Source organism: Zalophus californianus, chromosome 5 (genome assembly GCF_009762305.2).
Source record: "Zalophus californianus isolate mZalCal1 chromosome 5, mZalCal1.pri.v2, whole genome shotgun sequence".
Lineage (NCBI taxonomy): Eukaryota > Metazoa > Chordata > Mammalia > Carnivora > Otariidae > Zalophus > Zalophus californianus.
Genome location: NC_045599.1, coordinates 52961610 through 52987127, shown reverse-complemented (window position 1 = coordinate 52987127; position 25518 = coordinate 52961610). Strand labels below are relative to the sequence as shown.

The 25518-nt window shown below is 39.7% G+C and overlaps 1 protein-coding gene and 1 pseudogene across 6 annotated transcripts in view; both read right to left on the bottom strand.

The window, feature by feature from the left end:
- LOC113929126 (general transcription factor IIH subunit 2) overlaps positions 1-25518 on the bottom strand; it is a 43740-nt gene that overhangs the window by 11529 nt on the left and 6693 nt on the right. For 3 of the 6 annotated variants that reach the window (XR_003522107.1, XR_003522104.2, XR_003522103.1), the window contains exons 6-18: positions 24868-24918; positions 24484-24538; positions 20759-20864; positions 18631-18721; positions 18375-18462; positions 17656-17763; positions 16074-16137; positions 14214-14317; positions 13554-13656; positions 11689-11728; positions 8782-9138; positions 5840-6302; positions 4863-5007 (exon numbers count right to left, since the gene is read on the bottom strand). Coding sequence is in view for 1 of the 6 variants with exons in the window: in XM_027605798.2 (XP_027461599.1) it covers positions 9019-9138; positions 11689-11728; positions 13554-13656; positions 14214-14317; positions 16074-16137; positions 17656-17763; positions 18375-18462; positions 18631-18721; positions 20759-20864; positions 24484-24538; positions 24868-24918 (930 nt within the window). In the remaining 5 variants the exon portion in view is untranslated. The other 3 variants (XR_003522106.1, XR_003522105.2, XM_027605798.2) reach the window with 3 other exon arrangements.
- Positions 18732-20722, bottom strand: LOC113929129 (annotated as a pseudogene).

Genomic DNA, 25518 nt, shown 5'->3' with positions numbered 1-25518 from the left:
GCCCTTTGGGGTATCCACTCTCTGAGGTAGTCTCCCTTAGGCTTCCCGCCTTGGGCTGGCCCTGGGGTTGGATTCCTCTCTTCTGTACACTGTGAAGACTTGAAAACTAAACAATGTTAATTTAGTTCTAGACATTTCTTTAAGATGAAAGCTTGCTTCACTGTTCCACCTTTAACCCCAGGATCCCACTATTCACTTCATTTTTAATTATTGAGTAGTACTGTCTTTTCCCTTGTGTCTCCTTTACTCTCACACAATTACCACACTCACAACACTGCTGAGACCAGATGTGTGGGGGTCCTACTGCTGCCCCCCAGCAGCAATTCTCTTGACACCAGCTGGGTGTACTACAATTCAACTCCGTTCTAACACTCCCCAGAGACAGTGTCAGACCCCAGAGACAGTGTCAGACCCCAGGGTTAAGAGCTCACCCCCACAAGACTGCTCCTAGCCCACTTCATTTGCTAGAGTGGTTCACAGAACTCAGGGAAACACTTACCAGTTTATTAGAAGGTATGATAAATGATACAGAGGAACAGCCAGATGAAGAGAGACTCGGGCCAAGTCTGGGGGGCGGGGGATCCTGAGTACAGAATCTTCCATCCTCATGGAGTTGGGTGTGTCACCCTCCCATTGTGGATGTGTTCTCTCACCTGGAAGCTCCCTGCACACTATACTGTTGGGATATTTATGGAAGCTTCCTCAGGTTGGCTTGATGAATCATTAATTCCATTTCCAGCCCCCTCCTCTCTCTGGAGAATGGGAGGTGGGACTGAAAATTCCAACCTTCTAATCATGGCTTAACCTTTCTAGGAACCAGCCCCCACCCAGGAGCCCACCCAGAGCACCCAGGAGCCACCCACCTCATTAGAACAAAAGGTGCTCTTAGTGCTCTTACCACTTAGGGATTCACAAGGGTATCCAGAGCTAGGTACCAGGGGGGTGGGGGGGTGAAATCTATGTATTTTTCTATTATCTCACACCCAATTACTTAACACTGATTTCTTTTAAGAACATATTTAAAACTATTTAATCAGAAATTTTGATTGTTTTAAGGAAACTGTCCGTCAACGACCCAGCCCTGTCATATTTCCCTATGCTCATTTATGCTAAAAAAAAAAAAAAAAAACTAAGGCACTCCAGAAGAGTAGAAATCTCTTAGGAAAATAGGTTTTTTAAAATGGATTATGACACTGTAAAATGAGAATGAAAGAATGAAAAAGAAAAAAGGCAAAGGAAGAAATAAGCGAAGCCTCTGGAATATGCTGGAGTCTTTACACCTGATGTAAGAGGTAACTCACTCCTGACCCAGGAATTTACAAAATGTTCTTCCTGAAGAAAAATTAAGATTCAAGTTATCAACTGTTTCACTTATACACTGATCTATGAATAATAGTTGCTAGAACTTGCCCCACCCCCAATACAGAGTTGCATCGGATTGAGGGGCATGGTATTTGGACAATCATTCCTTTAATTTTCATTTCTATTAATGGAATTTTTTAATGCATTGCAAAAAAAAAAAAAAAAACCAGAACACCTGTGAATGTTAATTTGAGCCAACAAGGAGCCTTCTCAGGGTCATGTCTTCCACAGATCCAGTTCAAAATCCGAATTATATTTACATTTCACAGATATACTTTGACTAATGAGGAAGTGTAAGCTACAGGGAGGAAAATGGATTCAGAAGGGTGGATAGGATCCAAGCGATCCTTCTGGTAGGAACACCAGATTTCTTTCTGAGCAAACACTCCTCTCCCACTTTCAGGTCATATTCTTTTCAGGGTTCTCTTTTTTTTTTTTTTTTTGAAGATTTTATTTATTTGACACAGAGAGAGAACAAGCAGGGGGAGCAGCAGGCTTCCCGCGGAGCTGGGAGCCCGACGCGGGGCTCGATCCCAGGACCCCGGGACCATGACCTGAGCCGAAGGCAGATGCCGAACAACTGAGCCACCCAGGCGCCCCAGGGTTCTCATATTCTGAGTCCTCCTAGCCAATCAGTTCTCTTTTTGCTTCAGCCAATTCGGGATGGGTTTTCTGTCACTTGCCACTAGGGACTCCTTGCTAATAAGAGTATAAAGTAACTCGGCAGGCGGCAGCAGCTGTGAGGCCGGCTGGGGGTGCTGGTGCCTGATTTGAATGTCTTACGCTGGCCTTTAGGTGGGGGCGGCCAAGGACGGCTAGGGGAAGTGGCCTCAAAGAGGGAACATTGGCTCTAGTTCAGCAAGACAATGTCCATGTGGGAAACAAAGGCAAAAGAAATGCAGCTTGAATTAAAATCTCCTTATAGCTTGCAGCCCACCGAGAGGTACCTGAAACCCGCAGAGTGTGACCTTCCTCAAGGAACCCATGGCCGCCTCAGCACCTTAATGTTTAAAAGTAACCTTCATCGGGCGCCTGGGTGGCTCAGTCGTTAAGCGTCTGCCTTCGGCTCAGGTCATGATCCCAGGGTCCTGGGATCGAGTCCCACATCGGGCTCCCTGCTCAGCAGGGAGTCTGCTTCTCCCTCTCCCACTCCCCCTGCTTGTGTTCCTGCTCTCCCTGTCTCTCTCTGTCAAATAAATAAATAAAATCTTAAAAAAAAAAAAAAAGTAACCTTCATCTTGGCAGCAGCGGCCCCTCGAGGTCCTGAAAGCCTTCCTTCCAGATTCCTTGGAGACTTGCACTCTCCCTAACCCCCACTAATTAAGGATACCCTCAGTCACGCCTCACAATCCCAGTATAGCTCTTTTTGCCCACAGGTCCTGTCCCGTGAGTAGGGAGGGGATGTAGGTGATGTTCGGTGGGGTGGAGTCCAGAGCTGACGACCAAGAAAGAATTCTTGAGACGTCTTTGGTGCAGAATGGGGGTTTATGAAAGCATGGGAACAGGACCTGTGGGCAGACAGAGCTGCTGCACCGGGGCTGTGAGGGGTGGCTGATATACTCGGGAGTTGGGGAAGTAAGGAAAAGGGAAGTTTCAAAAGAACTTTCATATGCTTAAGAGGACCGACCTATAAGATACTGGGGGCCTTGCCATTGTCAAGGTCGTTCTTCCCTCTAGCAAGGCATTAAGATTAAAATAGTGGGGAGATCCTGGAAGAATGTCACACATGTCCCACCCACGACTGGGGGTGGGGGGAGGTTGCAGGGTGTCAGCTTGTGCTTTGTCTTCGGCTGGCCTTCTGCTCCCACATCAAAGGTCTACCAGGAGAGATGGGAGGCCCCTGACTCCCCCAGCTAGGCTCGCGCAGGGGACTACGTGACCGGGCTCACAGAAATCCCAAATGCGGAGAAATGCTGAGGCATACAAAACCAGAGATAAAGGAACATGAGGAGACTGATGTAATTTTTGAATGTAGGTGAGGTTTGGTGGGGTGAGGTGCGGCGCTGACGGCCAAGAAACGCTCTTGAGACATCTTGGGTGCAAAAAAGGTGGTTTTAGGGGCGCCTGGGTGGCTCAGTCGATTGGGCGGCTGCTTTTGGCCCGGGTTGTCCCAGGGTGCTAGGATCCAGCCCTGAGTCCCGCAGGGAGCCTGCTTCTCCCTCTCGCTCTGCCCCTCCCCTTGCTTGTGCTTGCGCTCGCGCTCTCTCTCGCTCATAAATAAAATCTCTAAAAAACAAAGGGAGGGGGCTATTAAAGCACAGGGGACAAGACCTGTGGACGGAAAGAGCTCCTGCTCTGGGGTTGTGAGGGGTCACTGATGATATACTCCCGGAGTTGGGGGAAGTAAGGAAAAGGCAGGTTTTCAAAAGAACTTTCATATGCTAAAGAGGACCTACAAGATACTGGAGGCCTCGCCATTGTCAAGTTTAGGTTGTTTTTCCCTCTAGTAAAGCATTAACATTAAGACAGTTGGGAGTTTCCTTCTGGAAGTTAGGTTATTGACAAAAATGCTTTTTTCTTGTAAATCACTAAGACATTTTGTAAACTGAGGGAGACGGTGATCTCTGTTAGTTAACCATTTGTTTTCCCTTCCCTTAGCTTGAGAGCAGACAGGAGTGCCTGAGGAATGCCACACATAGCCCACCTGGGACTTGGGGGAGGGGGGCAGGTTGCAAGGTGTCAGCTTATGCTTGCCCTTCGCTTGCCCTCTGCTACCTCATCAGAGACCATCTCGTTACGTCTTTAATGTCAGAGACGAGATATCCCTAGGACAGTGACAGCGTGGACCACTAAAAATTACCAAACTTCAAAGAAAAGTAAACAGGGTTCTATGAAGTGGTAGAGACGTCAAGAAGATTTAAGTTCCCTGGTCAGTTTTCAATAAAAGGCTGCCCGTGAAAGCCCTCAGTGGCAACTCTCCCTCTAGAGAGCTTTTTCTTTTCCTTTCTGTTCTCACCTTCACTTAATAAACTTTCACTTCACTTCACCCTTTTGTGTCTGATGTGGGAAACCAAGGCAGAAGAAAAATTACTGAGTTTCCTTACTGCCTACAGCCCACTGACAAGTCCTTGAAACAGGCAGAGTGACATTCCACTAAGGACTCAGCTGCCTCGATGTTGACACTTTGCCAAGGGCAAAAAATCCTAGCCCGAAATGCCCTCTCTGCCCCCCCATCCTGTAAACTTACTTTAATATATACAAATTCCATTAGAAATTTCCTTTATCTCTAAACCCCCTAAGATACGGGTTGGCAATCACCACCCCCACCCCGCCGAAGCATATGACCCACCGATATACATCTGAAGGGTCTCATGACTGAATTTCTACTAAACAGTAATAAATGACCTTTCATAATAGCTAGCCCCCTCAGGATCTGGAAACCTTGTTACCGAAATACCTGGGAGGCTTACACTATCCCTAACCCCCTCCCAACTTGAAGATACATAACCACCACCCCTCATAACCCCATGGGTACTGTCCCTGTGCTTTAATAAAATCACCTTTTCACACCAAAGATGTCTCAAGAATTCTGGCCGTGGGCTTCGAACCCTAAGGTTCTTTCCTATATCATTGTCCTTGAGATTGATTCTTCGACTCGGTGAGACAAGAACCCTGCAATCCTGCAACAGTGTGATTTTCTTCACTCTGCCAAAAGAGAGGTAGAAGAAATCAAAGAAGGGAAGATGAAACAAATAGAGCCCAGGCCAAATAAGAATGCCACCCCCCTTGTAATTCAGATATTAGTGATGTGGTCTGGGAATATAGGTAAGGTTCGGTGGGGTGGAGTCCAGAGCTGACGACCAAGAAAGAATTCTTGAGACGTCTTTGGTGCAGAATGGGGGTTTATGAAAGCATGGGAACAGGACCTGTGGGCAGACAGAGCTGCTGCACCGGGGCTGTGAGGGGTGGCTGATACACTCGGGAGTTGGGGAAGTAAGGAAAAGGGAGATTTCAAGAGAACTTTCATATGCTTAAGAGGACCGACCTATAAGATACTGGGGGCCTTGCCATTGTCAAGTTCAGGTTATTTCCCCCTCTAGCAAGGCATTAACAGTTAAGATAATTGGGAGATTCCTGGAAGAAAGTCAAGCACGTCCCATCCAGGAGTGGGGGTGGGGGGAGGTTGCAGGGTGTCAGCTTCTGCTTTCTCTTCAGCTAGCCTTCTGCTCCCTCATCATTAGCACATCATCAAAAGCCAACCTGAGAAAGCATTTGCTGTTATAAATTAACACGACACCAACAAATCCCTCATAGCTTTGAATATACTGTGCAATTTCCTCTAAGGATTTCTTCCTTTGAAGAAATTCAGATCTGTAATTAGTAAACCATAATTAAAATTTACCTCAGTGCTACGTAGAGAGGTCTTACATCTTTTATTGTGGTGATGATTACACAATAAACATTTGTTAAAACTTACTGGATTGTACATCTAAAAATGATGAAATTTATCATGTTTCAATAAACTGTCAAATTTTACCTCAGCACTTATGAGACTCATCATTATTTTCATATAATTCTTCCTTCTTTTTCTTCCCCCAGTGTGTACTCAGTTGTTGGTTTATTTCTCAAGATGTGCACACTCCAGTGTTGAGTCAGCAGGGGCAGCTGTGGCTCCTCCGTACGTACAGCTCCTTCCGTGGCTCAGGTTACAGACAACTTCATAGTTAGGGCACGGCGCACACAAGATAAACAGGAAACCTAAAAACCCCAAGCTACTCCAAGAAGACACGCGGGAGGGGGAGGGAATTCTTCCTTACTTCTATTAGTGACAACATGTATAATAATTTAAAAATTCAATCTTCGGATTATCTTTTCCTTTGAAACAAATATAGAATACAATCAAAGAGATTCTGACTTACCGATATACATAGGCTGGATGTGTTGTTTATTTGTTAAACTACGGTTACTAAATCCAGTTCCTGTGGTTATGATGTGAGAAACTAAGGCAAAAAGAAAAATTAAATTTCCTTACTACCTACAGCCCACTGTCAAGTCCTTGAAACAGGTAGAGCGACATTCCTCTAGGGACTCAGCTGCCTCGATGTTAATACTTTGCTAAGGGCAAAGGCAATTTTAGCCCAAACCTCCCCACTCCAGCCTGGATCCTGTAAGCCTACTTGAACATATAGAAATTCCTCTGGAAACTACCTTTATCTCTACCCCCCTAAGATATATGTTAGCAATCATCCCCCAAGAATATGACCCACTGATATACATCTGAAGGGTCTTATGATGGAGTTTTTACTCAATAGTAATAAATGACCTTTTCCTAACAATAGCTAGCCCCCTCAATGTCCTGGAAACGTTTTTGGTTTTTTTTTAAGATTTTATTTATTTATTTCCAAAATACCTGGGATGCTTACACTATCCCTAACCCCCTCCCAACTTGAAAGTATATAATGGGCCACTCCTCGTGACCCCAGTGCAGCTCCTTCTGCCCACAGGTCCTGCCCCCATGCTCTAATAAAAACACCTTTCTGCACCAAAGACATCTCAAGAATTCTTTCTTGGTCATCAGCTCTGAACCCCAACATCTTTCCTACATCAGTTACACATAAGTTACTGGGAGTAAAGGAAATTATATAAAAAAGTACTATACAGGTTTCCTCTGCTACTCAAAAGTAGAGCATTCCCATTTTCATAAACCAAATAGCATAAAGCAAAGAAGCTATTATCATTAATTAATATGGAAAACTTTTTGAGCTTTCCCAGATGCCAAAGATAACCTCCGTTAGGTTTTTCTGATACTTAGGACACATCTTGCTAACTAATGCATAAGATGAATGAAGATTAAGCACCAATGCTCACAGACAGCTCAAAGCCGCAGCGGCTTGATGCTGAGATGCTGAGATGCTGAGTGTAGTTCCCAGGAAGGAGCCTGGTGGCGCCACTCTCATGGCCCCAAGAGGGGCACTGCACTAGAAGGGCTTGCTGCAAACCAAATGCTGAGCACTATTTTTGCTTTTTGTCTTTTTTTATAAAAGTGAAAATCCTCTCCGGATTTCTTTTTTTAGATTTATTTATTTGAGAGAGTGCACACAAGCTGGGGGAGGGGCGGGGAGAGAAAGAGAGAGACAGAGAGAAAGAAGCAGATTCCCTGCTCAGCTCGGCACAGAACCTGACTCAGGGCTCAATCTCAAGACCCTGAGATCATGACCTGAGCTGAAATCAGACACTTAACCACTGAACCCCCCAGGTGCTCCCAGACTTCTTTAGATTAGATAAAACAGGTACCAATGTAGGTCTTCCATAGAAGTGGCTTAAATGCAAACTTTCAAGAAGCAGGGATACTTGTATTTCATCTGCTGAATAAAACACAACTTCTTAAAAATGGAAATTAATGGGACACCTGCCTCTTGATCTTGGGGCTGTGAGTTCAGACCCCACAATGAGTGTAGAGATTACTTACATAAATAAACTTTAAAAAAATGGAAATTTTGAAATTTAAAAAAGAGTATATTGAACACCATTTACAAAACATATTCCTATCCACAAAAGTGAAGCAATTTTTAAGTTAACTTTAAAAAAAAAGTCCTCTATTTCAAATATAAGGGTCCTTTCTAGTCGTATTGTAGTAACAAGTGGTCTGGGAGTCAAGAAGCTAGGTTAGTCCCACTTCCAATACTAACAGGAAGGTGACCATTCTAGTCACTGTTCTCTCCTCACATGAGCAAATTAACTATCAGGTGACTCATTTATTTCTTCAGGGCCACCATCCTGTGGACAGCCAGGTCCTCAGTTTTAAGGCGTCCAAATCTCTCCTGGGATTTCCCCTGTCTATGCATAACCTGCCTGGCACATGACAGATGAGGTGGTACCCAACCCGCATGCTTGGTATGGACTTAGGAGGCACTCAATACAAGGTACTTTCTTAAACATTACAATAAAATCTACTTATGCTTTTTTTTTTTTTGAATATTTATTTGAGAGAGAGCACGAGAGAGAGCAGAGAGCACAAGCAGTGGGCTTGTGGGGGAGCGGCAGGCACAGGGAGAAGCAGATTCCCCGCTGAGCAGGGAGCCCGATGTGGGACTCCATCCCAGGACCCTGGGATCAAGACCTGAGCCGAAGGCAGATGCTTAACCAGCTGTGCCACCCAGGTGCCTCTGAATTCACATTTATACTTAATTTTCTATTTATACTAAAACTGAATAAAAGTAAATTAGAGATTCTGTATTTACTTTAATTATAAAGCAATGAAATTATCACATCAATTTAATCATAAGTAACTTAAATACAATAAAGTGTGATGACTTTGAAAACATTTAACAAAATAATAGAAAACAAAATTAACCGAGTGAAGTACTATTAAATCCTGGGCAATTTCTGTGACAGGACACAAATTTTAAAATTTAATAAAATGCTACATTTTCTTTTCTTCCCCCCCTTGTCCCTCCCTTTTTTTTAAGTTTATTTTACCTTGTAGCAATCCATCGTGGGGCTCGAACTCATAACCCTGACATCAAGAGTCTCATGCTCTTCCAAATGACTGAGCCAGGTGCCCCAATCCTACATTTTCTTAGCAAAAAGTTTCTTCAATCAGATTTTCCTTTCAAACTGGTCTTCATATCTTAATTGGAGCTTCTTCTGAAGAATCACGTTATTAACAGTTGCAAATGTCCTTTTAACACATACAATGTGTACTATATGTTGGAATCAAATACTCGAAGAAGTTGGAATCTTATGAATGCACCCAGGACAACAGTGAAGAGAGTCGTGAACAAAAACATCACAGTCCACACAGAAAACATTTTGGCACACAGCACAAACATAGACCTGCAGTGAAAAGAAGAAAAGAAAATTTAGAAAGTAGTTTCCAGAAGTACAGCACAGCCAGAAGACATTCACGTTGCTCTGCTCTCTTATTGATCAGTTTTCCCCACCCATTCACCTACTTTATTACTTCCAATGTACTACTTATTCTCAAATCTAAGGTGACTATTTTTCCAAAAAAACTATCCCTTACAAATGAGAAAATTACTTTGTTTTCACACCTTAACATCTCTTGTATTGTAAAACATTCTTAATTACTTTGTTTTAAGTAATTATCTGGGGAAGACACATAAGCTTGAAATTAGTACTAGTTTCAAATGCTCATTCATTCCTCTGATTTGATTAAAAAGAAAAACATAAATCTTTAACACAGATTTAGTTATTGCCAGGGAATGACCTCACAGCTGCACAAATTATATTCTCCTTTTATTTAACTTAAAGAATATGGAAAAAGACACATTTAAGACAAAAAAAAAAAATCCATTGTTTTATCAGTATTACATACATGGATACTTATGTCTTGGGATGAAATTTCCAAGGCAGCAGCATACACAGGTTAAAAGATTATTACATCTCAAAAAGCAAAGAAGTAAAAATGTGTGGGTTTTTTTTAAAATATTTTATTTATTTATTTGACACGAAGAGTAGGGAGAGCAAGCACAAGCAGGGGGAGCTGCAGGCAGAGGGAGAAGCAGGCTTCCCACTGAGCAGGGAGCCCGATGCGGGGCTCTATCCCAGGACCCTGGGATCACGACCTGAGCTGAAGGCAGACGCCTAACAACTGAGCCACCCAGGCACCCCAAGACAATGTGTTCTTAAAAACTGTCAAGTGAGGGACGCCTCACTTGGGTGACGCCTCACTGAGCCACTTGGGTGGCTCAGTCGGTTAAGCGTCCACCTTCAGCTCAGGTCATGATCCCAGGGTCCTAGGATCGAGCCTGCATTGGGGTACTGGCTCAGTGGGGAGACTGCTTCTCCATCTGCCTGCCGTTTCCCCTGCTGTGCTCACTCTCTCTCTCACGTGTACGCACTCTCTCTCTGACAAATAAAATCTTTAAAAAAACAAACTGTCAAGTAATTCAAAGGTGGCTCTAGTGAGGATGAAGCTACTGATGTCCAAGAGGCATGTAAAACTTAATAAAATTGTTTTATGAATTGTGAGAAGAGAATAAGCAAGCAGTCCTCCCAACTAATATTTCATACAGTGCATAAAGCATAGTTTTAAATATGGGCACATAAATTCATAAAAATTTAAAACTTAAAAGATAGGGACACCTGGGTGGCTCAGTGGGTTAAGTATCTGCCTTCAGCTCAGGTCATGATCCCAGGGTCCTGGGATGGAGCCCCTCAAGGGGGGGGGGGGTGGTCCTTGCTCAGCAGGGAGCCTGCTTCTCCCTCTCCGGTTCTCCCTGCTTATGTTTCCTCTCTCACTGTCTCTGTCAAATAAGTAAAATTTTTTTTTTTTTTTAAATTTAAGAGATATTTTCTCATTGGGACTATGGGGGACCAGCCTTCGGCTTATGGCCACCTTCAATGGGAACTTCAGAACGAACTGTGACAGTGCCTAAAGTACCATATGGAGAATAAACTTCTAATACTTCCAAACTAAATGCAGGGTAGCTTGCAAACTAAAGACTGTTTGTATGTTTGTTTGTTTATTTATTTATTTTTAAAATGTAAGTGGGTATGTTTTTTTTTCATTTTAATTTTTTTTTAAAGGGAGGTTTGTTTGAAGATTTTGTTTATTTGACAGAGAGACAGCGAGAGAGGGAACACAAGTAGGGGGAGTAGAAGAGGGAGAAGCAGGCTTCGCGTGGAGCAGGGAGCCCGATGCTGGGCTCGATCCCAGGACCCGGGGATCATGACCTGAGCCGAAGGGAGACGCTTAACAACTGAGATACCCAGGTGGCCCAGGTTTTTTTTTTTTTAAAGGTTTTATTTATTTGAGAGAGAGAGAGCACGAGAGTGGGGGGGGAGGGGTAGAGGGAGACAGAGAAGCAGACTTCCTGCTGAGCAGGGAGCCCGATGTGGGGCTTGATCCCAGCACTCTGGGATCATGACCTGAGCCGAAGGCAGACGCTTAACTGACTGAGCCACCCTGGCACCAACTAAAGACAGTTTAAAGTACCAAAATACTGTTATAGAAAAATTAAAATGCAGAATTATAAAAAAGACTATTTAAACCATTTTGCTTCCATTTTATCTCTACCTACTGTTACCATACTTCTGAGGAATAACCTGATATGAGCCTGATTTTCAGTAATGTACTGAAAACTTCTAATGCTATTTCCTCAATATTTCTTATATAATACTTAGTATTTATTTATTTATTTTTTTTGGTAAAATATTTTACTTATTTATTTGTCAGGAGAGAGTGCACAAGCAGGGGGAGAGGCAGAGGGAGAGGGAGAAGCAGGCTTTCTGCTGAGCAGGGAGCACGATATGGGACTCGATGGGATCATGACCTGAGCTGAAGGCAGATGCTTAACCAAAGCTTAACCAAAGCCACCCAGGTGTCCCAATACTTAATATTTAGAAAGCACATGAACTTACATGTTGGTCTTTCAATTCCCCCTGACATCCATAACAAAATCTGAAAAAGAAAGTTTAAGAATCATTTTGTTAGGAATTCACTCCTTAAAATAGCTCGGCAAAATCTCAATAACAAGAATCCTGTAATTAATAAGTAATTATCTTCACACATGACTTTTATGAGAAAAACAGAATTAACAATACCAATAACTTAAGAAAATTCTACAGTATATCCCAAGATCATCTCACAAAGCAAAATCCTACTTTAAAATTTTTTTAAATTTTATTTTCATCAAGGTTAAATAGGAGCATGATTTCCCTACTGGGATTCTGTGAGGGAATTAAGCCCTACAGAAAATCTGAGTGACTATTCTGCAACTCTCCTGAGAATAGCAGGTAGCTGGTATAACTCCAGATGGACAGAAGTTAATTTATGTGTGGATACCTAAAGGCTTAATTTTCAAGGAATGGTTTAAAGAGTTAAAAGTTCTCAAGACTTACTACAAAAAATAGTGGCCCTCTCCTTACCAACCCCACTTCATTTCCAGCTCCCCAAACACTTTCAAAACTTTTAACTGCTACAGTGCTATTTCTTGTGTTTTTCTGGCATTGGCTATAAACCTCCAACTAAGGAAGATCAGAATTTAATTCTCTTTCAACCCTCTTGATCCAACAGCATGTACACACACATAACTAATGCCATTCTCAATTCTTTCTCTGTACTAAAATCATTTTGAATAGAGTATTAAATGTTTAGTTTATTATGACTATATAAACATATTCAGCTGAGCCATGTAATACAATTCTTCCTCTCTTCAAAATATTTTTTTCCTGGAGTTGATAACTATACTGTTGTCCACAAGCTTAGTTTTCTATATAATTACCCCAACTCAGTCTAACCTTTCCCTGAGAATTCTAAATGTCGTCTCTACAGTCACCCACATCAAGAATTCTAGTTTTCGCCCTCTTGGTGACCTCTCTCCTGCAGCATTCTGACCTTCACCAAACTGGACTAGTCTCCACATCTGACACAAAAGTGTTATTCTGGAATCTCCCCTTATCATCAGCCTAGGGCTTTCTTAAGCCACGTTTGAACTAGATCAATATCCCATTCTCTTCCAGTCATTCTCTTTTTCAGGTCCTTTGAATCATCTCTTCCACAGCTTCCCCAGAGTCTCTTTTTGAGGCCTCGTTAAGTCTAAAAATGTCTTCATTGACCTAACTGATAGGTTTGCTAGGTATGTATTTTAAGTTGGTAACAACCGAAGGAAATCACTTCCTGGCAGTAGCCAGTATTGCTGAGACACAAAACAATTTTAATTCCAGATCATGTGACCTAATTTTCCCTCTCCAGAAATGTTTAGTTTTTTGCTGCCTATTCTAAAATTTCACAATGATACACTTTAGTGTGGGTCTATTTTCCCTATGTTAGACACCTGACAGTTCCTTTCAATCTATAAAGTTCTATCCTTCAATAGTAGACAATATCCTTAACTATTTCTTACCTACTCTTTATTTGATCTTTTCTCTGTTTCTCTAACTATTCTAATACTAAACCTTCCGGATAAATCCTCTGGTCTTACACCACAGAAATCAGATAAGGTTGCAAACCAGGACTGTTTTGTTGTTTTAGAGAGCTAATTTATCAGTATTTGACTACACTTACTATACAGAGATGGGCTTAGGGAAATTAATAGATTTCTGGAGATCCAGATCTGTTTAATAATGAGTCACTTCAGTCACAACCAAGGCATTCTACCATCTCATTTTCCAAATTAGAAGTAATCTTGCCCAAGTTAATGTGACTCTTTTTTAATGTAGTAACAACACATTCAAACATTATTCTACCACATATAACAGATATAAATTAATAAAAACTCATATACTTTTCTCCATTATGTTCTTCTAGAGGAAGTTCTCGAAAAGCATCCAAAGGAAATAAATGATGGTAAGACCGTGCCAAATGCGGAGCAGACACCAAAGTAAGACCTAACAAATAAAGCAGAGAATCATGTTTAATAGCCCAAACCTCATGAAGACAATAGCTGACATGTCAAATAATAGGCTAAATATTTTCAAGGTTTTTTTTAGGACTGCTGGTATTGATTTCTTCATTTACATATCGCCTTAAAAAGGAGATTCGAGGAGGGAGTCTTACTTCTTTCACTAATTGTGTGACCTCTCTTGGCCATTTGCTTACTTAAAAATGAAACAAAATTCTACAATTCTATCACTTTAATTCCTCATTGTCCTTATATATATTTTGTGAAGGTTAAGAGCTACAAAAATGTCTACTAGATCTACTGCAAAGCCTTTAAAGAACATACTCATTTCAGAGGGAGAATCAGAAAACTGTTCTAGAATACCATGTTTATTCTAGAAATGGAGTACCGGGTACTCAATAAAAAAAATAATGCTTTTCTATTCTCACGGATTAAATTCAGAAATAATAGGCAGAGCTTAATATTTACATTTACTTTATTAGCAATATAGGTAAGAAGTTATTCAAGATTAATTTACTAGATAAAGAACAGTTGGTTTCTCACCACAGATTTTACATTCAACTGGAAGCTCACAGTACTTTGCCCGACACTGTGGGCAGAAGTACCCTCCTAATGTAAGTCCTGGCTCAGTGTTGCTATCCAAGTGCCTGTGGGAGGAAACAGTACTTTTAAAGTGATATATAATGGGAATGGTTATAGCAAAACAAAATATGCTACCTTGATTTTAAAATCTTGAAGTTGTTTCATAGTTCATTTAAGCGGGGTTCATTCTTCTTTTCTCTCTGCATTTCTGATTTGAATAGTGTGTATTAATGCTTTTTTTTTTTTTTAAGTAATCTCACACCCAGTGTGGGGCCCGAACTCACAACCCTGAGATCAAGAGTTGCATGCTCTCCATACTGAGCCAGCCAGGGGCCCAAACTGCACTAATGTCCTTAAATTCACTCATCTTTTCTTCTTCAGGGACTCATCTGCTGTTAGTCCCATCCAGTATATTTTTCATTTCAGACATTGTATTTGTTTCTAGAACTTTGATTTGGGCTTTTTTTGTAATAGCTGTTTTACTACTTTGCCTACTAATTCCATCAACTGTGTTGTTTCTGAGTATGTTTCTGTTCTATGATTCTCTCCTTATTATGGGTCATATTTTCCTACTTCGTTGCATGCCTGGTCATTTTTGATTGGCTGCCAGACATTATGAATTTTTGTTTTAGGTGCTGGGTTTTTTGGTATGCCCTTAAATATGTTTGGGGTTCTTCTAGAATATAGTTAAGTAACTTGGAAATAGTTTGATCTGTTCAAAAACTTGCTTTAGAGTTCATTAGGCTATCCAGAAGAGCTGTTAGTCTAGGGTTAATTTGGTTCCATTCCTGTGGACTCTGTTCAATGCCCACTGTTAAGATATCCCTCCACACTGACTGGTAGGACCATGAACTGTTCCCTGCCCCATGTAAGCTCCAGGGATATGCTGCCTGCTCCTATTCAGGGGTTCTTTCCTTGGTCTCTAGTAGCTCCCACACGAATGTGATGATCGTAACTCAGCTGATGACTCCTGGGGAAGTCTCTGCAATCTCGAGAGCTTTCTGTACAGCTCTTTACTTTCTAGCACTGTGCCTGGAAAACTACAGCCATTTCAGCCTCCCCAAACTCTGAACTTGGTTTCTTCACCTGAGCAAGACCTCCAAGCTTTGGCTGGGTTTTTCCCTCCCTACACTGCAGCCTGGAAATTCTCTCAAGGCAGTAAGCTGCACTCACAGGGCCCACCTCATTTGTTTCCCTGCCTTCAGGGATCATTACTTGCACTGCCTATTGTCCACATCTGAAAATCATTGTTTCATATATTTTGTCTGGTTTTCTGGTAAGAGGGAGGACAGTACATTCAGTCCCTATGGTACCTTTATAGCTGGAGACACAACTCTTATTTGTGATTTTTAAGAATTACTTTAATTTTGTTTTATAATTATGTAAACTATAAAGCTCTAAAGTTAAAGCAAGATATGTTCAGAAAGGTCTAGGGGCCATCCCTTTGCCTTTCTCCACATACTGCCCAAGTAAACATTTTTTCAGTTTTTACTTTTTATTTCCATTACTCTTTTTATCATTAATATAAACAAGTATGTATACCCAGTCAAATCTCCACCCTCTTCTTACATGAGTGGCAGCATACAATACACTTTTCTCTACCTTGCTGTTTTACTTAGTAACAGACCCTGAGGATTACTACACAGGAGTAAACAGAGATAGTCCTCACTCCTTGTTACAGCTATATAGAAGGTAACCTTTATACAAAAGCCATTACACCCCAGCCCATATAACTCAGTTTATATTTTTTAATTCATAACATACAGAAAAGAATTAAAAATGTCAAACATAATCACTGAGAGTTTCAAGGTTTTTACTTACGCCATGCTGAAAGAGGGTTTTGCATCTTGATCAGACAGAGAAGCAATGGTATGCTGGGGAAATCCTTCATAGAAGAAAACGTATTACTTTCTTTTTTCAAGCAAAGAGCAAAATTGTAGGATTAGGAACCTAAAAACGTTCCTACCAGAAAGCCCACAAAGTTGTACAAAAGTTCTCTCTCCTGCCTTACTTTCTTTTTTCAAGCAAATAGCAAAATTGTAGGATTAGGAACCTAAAAACGTTCCTACCAGAAAGCCCACAAAGTTGTACAAAAGTTCTCTCTCCTGCCTTTCAGATTTGTTTACTACAGTATGGTCAGGCTGACTATAATTCCAGGTTATGAGAAAAATTAAAAGTGGAGAATGTGGGGGAAAGATCTGTCCATACATATGGTTGCAGATTCTTAAGTCTATAACTATCTAATTTAATAGAACACACACTGCTTTTTAAAAATAAAATGTTTCGGGCGCCTGGGTGGCTCAGATGGTTAAGCATCTGCCTTCGGCTCAGGTCATGATCCCAGAGTCCTGGGATCGAGTCCCGCATCGGGCTCCCTGCTCCTTGGGAGCCTGCTTCTCCCTCTGCCTCTCTCTCGCTCTCTCTCTCTCTGTGTCTCTCATGAATAAATAAATAAAATCTTTAAAAAAATAAATAAATAAATAAAATAAAAATAAAATGTTTCTAATTTTTAAATACTTCTGATACATTGGAGTAGTCTATTACATAGCTGTCCACTTTCATTTTATATAAGAATATACTTCTATGCTTAAAATTTTGGAATGCCTAAACCCATGCAGTTTGTTTTCCATACATATTTTTCAAATTCTGACAACACGTCCAAGAAAAGCAGAAACAATAAAAAAAAAAAAATTCACTACATAAAAATTTTAAGTCTATCTATATATCAAAACAAATAAGTAGGGGTGTGTGGATGCCTCAGTTTGTTAAGCATGCAACTCTTGATTTCGGCTCAGGTCATGATCTCAGGGTCATGAGATCGAGACCCACACAGGGCTCCATGCTCAGCATGGAGTCTGCTTGAGATTCTCTCTCTATCTCTCTCTGTTCCTCCCTAAGCTTGGTGCACACACTCCCTCTCTCAAATAAATCTTTTTTTTTTAAAGATTTTATTTATTTATTTAATAGAGAGAGACACAGCGAGAGAGGGAACACAAGCAGGGGGAGTGGGAGAGGGAGAAGCAGGCTTCCCGCTGAGCAGGGAGCCCAATGCGGGGCTCGATCCCAGGACCCTGGGATCACAACCCGAGCCAAAGGCAGACGCTTAACGACGGAGCCACCCAGGCACTCCTCAAATAAATCTTTAAAAATAAATAAATATCTATTTTATTTTATTTTTATTATTTTTTAAAGGTTTTACTTATTTGAGAGAGAGACAGAAAGAGCAAGAGCAGGAACGGCAGAGGGAGAGAGAGAAGCAGACTCCCCACCGAGCAGGGAAGCCCGATGCGGGGCTGGATCCCAAGACCCCAAGATCATGACAAGAGCCGAAGGCATACACTTAACCGAGTCACCCACGTGCTCCTAAATATCCACTTTAAAATAACACAAAATAAACACTTACCCATGCGAATAAGTGAACATTCAGAACTTGAGCTAGCAGGCGGAGGACTGACATGATGTGTCAGCAATTCTTTATAATGGCTTTCATCTAAAATAACATGGTATGTGCCTAATTAGACAAAAAGTAAAAGAAAAATCAGCTTTCAGATATAAGTATCAATTGTAATTTCTTTTCTTTTTTTTTTAATTTTATTCTAAGTAATCTCTACACCCAGGCTCAAACTCACAACCCCGAGATCAAGAGTCACACATTCTATCAACTGAGTTAGTCAGGAGCCCCTAAATTGTAATTCCTATGTAATTCTGTAAAAGTTTTACCATCTGAAAATGTACATTTTCAAAATAAGTATTTAAGTTAAATTATCATTTTTCAAAAACCTCATTTAAATGACATCTCTAAATTGACTTCTCTGGGAATAACTATAATTACAATTTAATTAAAGCCAAGTTGTAAGATCTTTACAAAGTATTACATATTAGTGAAATTTCCAGCATTTCAAGAGTTATTAACACTTCCTCTCAACACTGACGTAACTACTGAAAAGTCCCTGCATTTTGAGGTATCTTATAGAATCAATGATACATTTAAGATATTATGGATTTCAGGACATGAAGTGATTTAAATTTAGTACTGTAAAAACAGATGAAAACATACTATTAATAAATTGTTACTTCTTACAGAGTAATTATGAATAAATACTGAGGAATCTAGATATATACCACCAGTTTCACGAGCAAGTACAGTGCAAACCCGAACCTCTGCAGATAATCCGATAACAGACACTCTAATTTTAGCTGCCTTTAGGGTCTTCATAAAATCCACGTAAATAAAGGGTTTCAGGGGAAGGAAAAAAACATGCAAAAATTAGTATGTTTGAAAAACAGAATTTTCTGAAAACTAGTAATAAATTCACTATAGAATTCTCTTTAGAGTTATAACTCTGGTTTTGATTACAAGGAAAGGTAGTGGTTCTACCTTGATTAGATCATAGATATTAGACGGATCACAAGTTGTGAGGCTGCTAAAGATGATTAGAACTTCTCTACTTGTATGTCCAGGCATGTGTCTACAGAAAGATAAAATATATTCCCATTAGGTATAACAAATTAATAAAAAATTTACCCAGACAAAATAGTACATATGGTTTATATATTTAGACTATAGAATATCTCATTTGTTTTAACATTGCAAAGGAATGAATTGAGTATACTCTAAACATGTTAAATTTTTCTAAAATTAGCTACACAAAAAACTGATTCATTTATTGTTTCCATAAATATTTGCTGAATACTCTTTTAGGTTCTAGGAATAGAGTAATAAGCAAGAATGAATGAGGTTCCTGACATCATGAAGCTTACAACCTAGTAGATTCGTTTTGTACAAAGTCTAACGTGTACACTGGAAAGTATGACAATACCATATGGATCAACTTTTTTTTACTTCATTAACTTAAATGCTGAAGAAAATGTGTATTTCAAATCTTTAATTAAACTCATTTATCTGAAACATGTTTACACACAGGACAGATAGAGGATTTCAAGTAACTTATGGTAGAGTCCACTGTCCATTTAAAAATATGCTTCTTTCTTCCACAAAAACTCTGTGTTGAAAGGCAAAAAAATTTTCTTTTATACTACATAAAAGCTAGATGCAAACTTCTGAGGTATATTTACTTCACGGTCAACTCTGATGCTGAAGCTGGGAGGCAGAGATGTCCATAGTTCGGTTAAATGATGCAAATAATAAGCTTCCGTTTCACTGAGATATAAATTAAAAGCCTTCATTCTCTGTCTATCACAGTAGTACCAGACTTGATTGACTCTCACATCCGGTCACTTCTTCTTTCCTTTCCCTTTTTTACGTCCCTCTCCTTGCTGAAGACTTTGGTCACCACCTCCTGTTTTTTGTGTCCTTGTTTTTAGTTTGGGTATCATTTCTGCTACATACAACATTACTGACTTACCTCAAGGAATATTAAGTCCAAAAGCTGAGCACACATCTTGAATCTCAATAGCTGTAGGATTTTCAACAGCCTTACTTATGGGGATTCGCCTCCCCTCCGCGATGGTCTTCTTGTTATTTAAATAAGCAGGATAGATACAAATGAACCTGTCCTGATCGGCCGGGGACAGAGTGGCGGCACAAGCCATCTTCACCCAGGCCTGCACAGAGCCCACCCAAGACCTCCCGGGGAACGACCGGCCGGAATTCGGTTCTGAGATTTCGCGGACGACTCCGGCTTCCGGCCCATATGGATCAACTTTAAGGTGTGTCTTGATGATAGTAACATGCTTCTTTTTTAAAGGCTATAATTTAACCTCATGGTGATTCAGAGTGATAATATTCATAAACATTAATTTTTGTCTATCATTTAATTAGATGATAATTTATAGGACTTTAAGACATGATGAACTATTTTCCCCTATCTAAATCTACGTAAATAGATTTCTATGCAATCTTAATCTATGCAATTTTATCAGCTCTTTATAGCTTTCCTGCTTCTATCTGCATTGCTGGGCCCTCAGGTTTCATTTGTGGATGCTGCTCTTGTGCCTACCTCTAATATGGGTGTTAGCTCCTTCTCACCTACTTCAAAACTAGAAAAATATCTGTTATATAAAGCTATAAAAGTCAGGACAGACTATCCAGGGACAAAATATATGCGCTAGCACTAATGGAAAATTTCCATTAGGGTCTTAGCTACCTTCCACATATCTGAACTTGCTGGAAGAGTATGCTGTTAATTTGCAGATGTGCTACAAAGTTAAGAGAAGTCAATAAATGTGCAAAAAACTCAGTTATTATGCACATTCAATTTCACAATCTAATTTTTAACAAAATATTTTTTCATCAACATTTTATTTTGTACTAATATCGCTACAGTCTTAATTATATTTTTCTAAAACCTCTAAGAATCTATCTTACCAACTCAAACGTAAAATAAAAATTACAAACGACAACACACTAAACATCATAAACAACATTACATATTTCTCTTAACGGTTTCATTGCAGCTCGGTTATGGAGAAACATATTGATATGTGTTCATCTCCATTCAAAAAAAATGGACACCAATTATAAATAAAAAATGTAAAATACCAACTTTAGAGTTTGCATAGCCATGCTTAAGGAGTTATAGAGGGATGGTTCTCCATGACAGGTCATATCTACAGCTTTCTTCAAAGATGTTATATGTTTCCTTGGGTTTCCTAAAATAGAAATGGCATAATCTACTTACAATAACATTTTATATATACATTATAGAAATTTGTTTCTCCCCATATTTACTTATCTATGTTGTTAAAGAATAGAATCTCTTCGATTTACATTTTTAGCAAGTTGCACTTTTATCAGAGGTGTTGTTATATCAACTTTTACTTCATACTGAAAGAATAAAAATAATCTGTTTCTATGAACTAGCACATTTTTTTTTAAAGATTCTATTTATTTGACAGAGAGAGAGAGAGAGGGAGCACAAGTAGGCAGAGTGGCAGGCAGAGGGAGAGGGAGAAGCAGGCTCCCCGCTGAGCAGGGAGCCCGATGCGGGGCTTGATCCCAGGACCCCGGGATCATGACCTGAGCCAAAGGCAGACCCTTAACTGACTGAGCCACCCAGTGCCCCACATTTTTTTTTTTTAACGTGGGGCTCGAACTCATGACCCCGAGACCAAGAGTTGCATGCTTTACTGACTGAGCCAGCCAGGTGCCCTATTAGCACATATTTTAAATATTACTAACTTAAAGGGCAAAACTTTTTACATTTAAGACTCATACATTTTCACATTGTCACATCTCTGAAGTCACGCTGCATCTCACCATCACTGGCAGCCAGGGAGCACCTGTGCGGCAGACGTCACTGCCTGCTCCCACGTGAGCCTACGCATGGCTACCGTGGTGTTGTTCCAACTGCACCTGTACATTGTGCTATTCGTGGCTAGTTTCACTGCCATTTCAAATGTTTCTATAAAAGGTTATTAATACAAAAGGTTCTATTTTTATGTAGAAAGGCAAGGAATAGAGCAGTGAGGTATATATTATCAGTGAAGCAAAAATTCACTGATGGAAGAATGATTGCAATTCCCTATTTTTCTTCAGGGGATTAAAAAAGCTTTAGGGGCGCCTGAGTGGCTCAGTCGGTTAAGCGGCTGCCTCCGGCTCAGGTCGTGATCCCAGGGTCCTGGGATCAAGCCCCACATCGGGCTCCCTGCTTGGCGGAGAGCCTGCTTCTCCCTTTCCCTCTGCCTGCCGCTCTGCCTACTTGTGCTCTCTAACTGTGTTAAATAAATAAATAAAAATCTTAAAAAAAAATTAAGAGATTTAGAAGACCTAAGAAAAGATTTCCGCAAATAAATACAGCTGTGTTATCTTCTGTTACCGAAATAACATCTGAAAAGATTGTCTATTGCTATTTTCTCATCCCAAGCAATATATTTTTTGGTGTGAACAATTTATATGTATCATCTGACACTGTATCATATTTTAACTGCTAGGATGTTTCCTTCTTGACAGCTGATAAAACAAAGGTATCTTACAAATGATGCAATCTTAGATTCAATGACATGGTATTCTTCTGACATTTTCTCCTATTTTAACACTGTCTTCATGTTAATGATAATCAAAGTATCATTAAATTGTTTGATCACATAATTCATCAAACTACCTCCATACTGTTGAACATGTCTTCCCAATTTGTCACTGCTGTTATGAAGAGTATATTTGTAGAATGAGGCTTTTCTTCTTTCATAATGTTTAAGTATAAATTCCAAGGAACAACCATTTTTATATCTTTTCCCAAAAATGTTAAATAAATTAATCAGTCTATCAGCACTACAGGTATCAGTTTCTCCATGGTTCCACAAGCAATATACTGCTTTTTAAACTTCATTTTGTTCATTTAAAATATATAAAATAATAAAATGTTGTTGAGTGGTTTTGTTTTTTGACGACTTGTTTGGCTAAAATTTCTTTTTTAATAGCTATTTCGTTTCTCTTTTTATTCTGGTATGAATTATCTGTTGTCTTTGTCCATTCATCTGCTTACAGCTTCTTCGTGTTCTTATTTATCTGAGTAAGTTTTAAAATACTAAGCATTTGCCATTATTTAATACATATTTCAAGTACTTATTTAGTCTCAGAATCCTAAGATTTTAGAAATGAAAAGTACAGGGCGCCTGGGTGGCTCAGTTGGTTAAGCGACTGCCTTCGGCTCAGGTCATGATCCTGGAGTCCCAGGATCGAGTCCCACATCGGGCTCCCTGCTCGGCGGGGAGTCTGCTTCTCCCTCTGACCCTCTTCCCTCTCGTGCTATCTCTCATTCTCTCTCTCTCAAATAAATAAATAAAAAATCTTTAAAAAAAAAAAGATTCCCTTAAAAAAAAAAAAGAAATGAAAAGTACATCACTAAGTCCAAATCCCTCATTTCATAAGTGAGAAATGAATCTAACAAGCTAACAGATTTGCCTAAAGACAAATACCTACCCAGTGGCAGGACCAGCACTTAAACCTACATCTCCTGGCTCTCTATCCACTTCTCTTTCTACCATACCATACAAAATAGTTCGTTCACCTCCTATTGTATTGTGAGTATAGGAAAAAAGTGAACTCGATTACTGTCAGTGTGGTTTACAGCAGTGATTCTGATCAGACAGACAAGGAGTGCTGTCAAGAGGCCTATCAAAATATCCAGAGGATTTTTCATCCCTATACGTATGACTTCTCTGGCACCCCTAGAAAACTACTCTGAATGTGAGAAAGGTGCCAAGAGGGTTGGTCCTACGTCCCTTCCTGGGGGAAACCATTCTGTCCTCAAAGTATAACAAACGAGCTGCTTACCCTGCTTCCATCCTGCTCCAGGAACAGGCATGTAATCCAGGCCTACCAACACAATACTGCATTCCTCTGGCCACTTTGCTCATGGGTGGGCAGATCAGAAGCAGGGTCATTCCGAGACCTCTGTGGGACTTGTGCTGAAGCTACAGACTATGAGGGTCATGGAGACTCAGGGCTAGTAACAGACATCTTTTCACCTCACTTAAGAGAATGAAGCCAAACAGAGCCAGGAACCCTGGAAACTACCATGTGTGAAATCAGCCCTCCTTTAGATGGGAGTCAATAATTTCCCTTATATGCTAAAGCTAGCTTGAGATTTTTTTTGGTTACTCATAACTGAATTTCTTGATCACTCCAGGCTAACATAAATTTCACTCCTTACTGCCATAGAGAAAAACTATTTATGATGAAAATAATGTCATTTCAAATTTATCTGTATTGGTAAGGATGAAAGGATGAGAACCACATTTAAGGGATAGTGTATTTCACAGAAATTAAAACAGAATTAGTGATGTGAATTTGTTAAAACAGCACCAAAGCTAATAAAACCTGCACTATATTTTAAGAGAATAAAATTCAGTTAGGCATGTCGTGTAAGCAGAAAAACTGAAATATTAATAATAACTGCAATTCAATTTTTAAATACTTTGCTCTTTAGAGGCTTAACTTCTAAAAAATTAATTTTAAGACTAAGTGGATTTCTGGAATGGTTACAGTAATTTTATCTTAATACTTTCAGGATAAGAATGTGTAAGTCTTAAATAAACATTTACATTCATTGCAGTAGTATTCATTACCGTACAGAACTCAATTTAAAACAGTTCGTCTTAGATACCAAGAGTTTACTGGAGGATTTAATCGAGGGGTTATTAAGTGTTTCACATGGAGAGCATAAAAGAAGTCTTCATTTTACTTATTAGGCAACCTTATGAACAGGGTTACAAGGTTGAGTAAATAGAGCCAAGTCCTTGAGTCCTATAAAGGTAATTTTATGCATACCTGAGAGTTCGGTCAGTTTTTCAGCTCTTTTACTCTTTGTTACAATTATTCCAATCTCAAAATAAAAACAAAAATGATTATTAACTTAACAAATTACTTCTTCTTCGTAAGAATGTACATGAAAATTAGTAATTACAAAAGACATAAGTAACATACGAGAAACTTTTTCTCATGATGCTTTTGACAGAAATTTAGCTAGAGTTTACTGTACATTATTTAACTTTTAGAGTTGCCTTGCTTGTCACTGATAAGTGTACCAGAAACTGGTACACAATCTGGATCACTTAATAATTCATAGAATGTATGCCCAACGTTTTAAAAATAAATTAGAATTGGCAGTAATAGCAGGAATCTAATTCTGAATTCCATCACTTATCTACATACCTGACTAATAGGATTTTGATCAAAATATTCTTCTACGAAGTATTCCAATAACTGTTTAAAGAAAACAAAAATACTAGATAAGGGCAAAATAATAACCATAAAGAAATGTTTTGTCAAACCTATTTATCAAGCATCACTTCTCATGAGATTAGGCTCATAATTTTCAAATATATTTAGTAAAATATTTTCAAATATTTTAGTAAAAATATTAAACAAAAATAAATTTTAAAATATTCAAATAAATAAAAATCACAGTATTAAATAAGCCTGAATTTAAAATGGTAAGTGATGAACTGCGTTTAACAGATAGAACCAGGGCACTGGGTTACTCAGTTGGTTAAGGGTCTGACTCTTGATTTTGGCTCAGGTAGTAATCTCAGGGTCATGAGACTGAGCCCCAAGTCAGGTTCAGTGCTCAGTGGGGAGTCTGCTGGAGATTCTGTCGGCCCCACCCCCACACCCTGGCGCATGCGCTCTAATAAATAAATCTTCGAAAAAGAAAAATAAAAGATGGAACCATATGGACTTGTGAGACAGATGTAATCTAAACATGGAAAGATCCTATGAAGCCAGAAACAAGAGAATGAGCATAACCGAGGATGGGTGTTTATAAACTGGGCGGAATGATCTGAGTAAGTCCAAAGACAATGA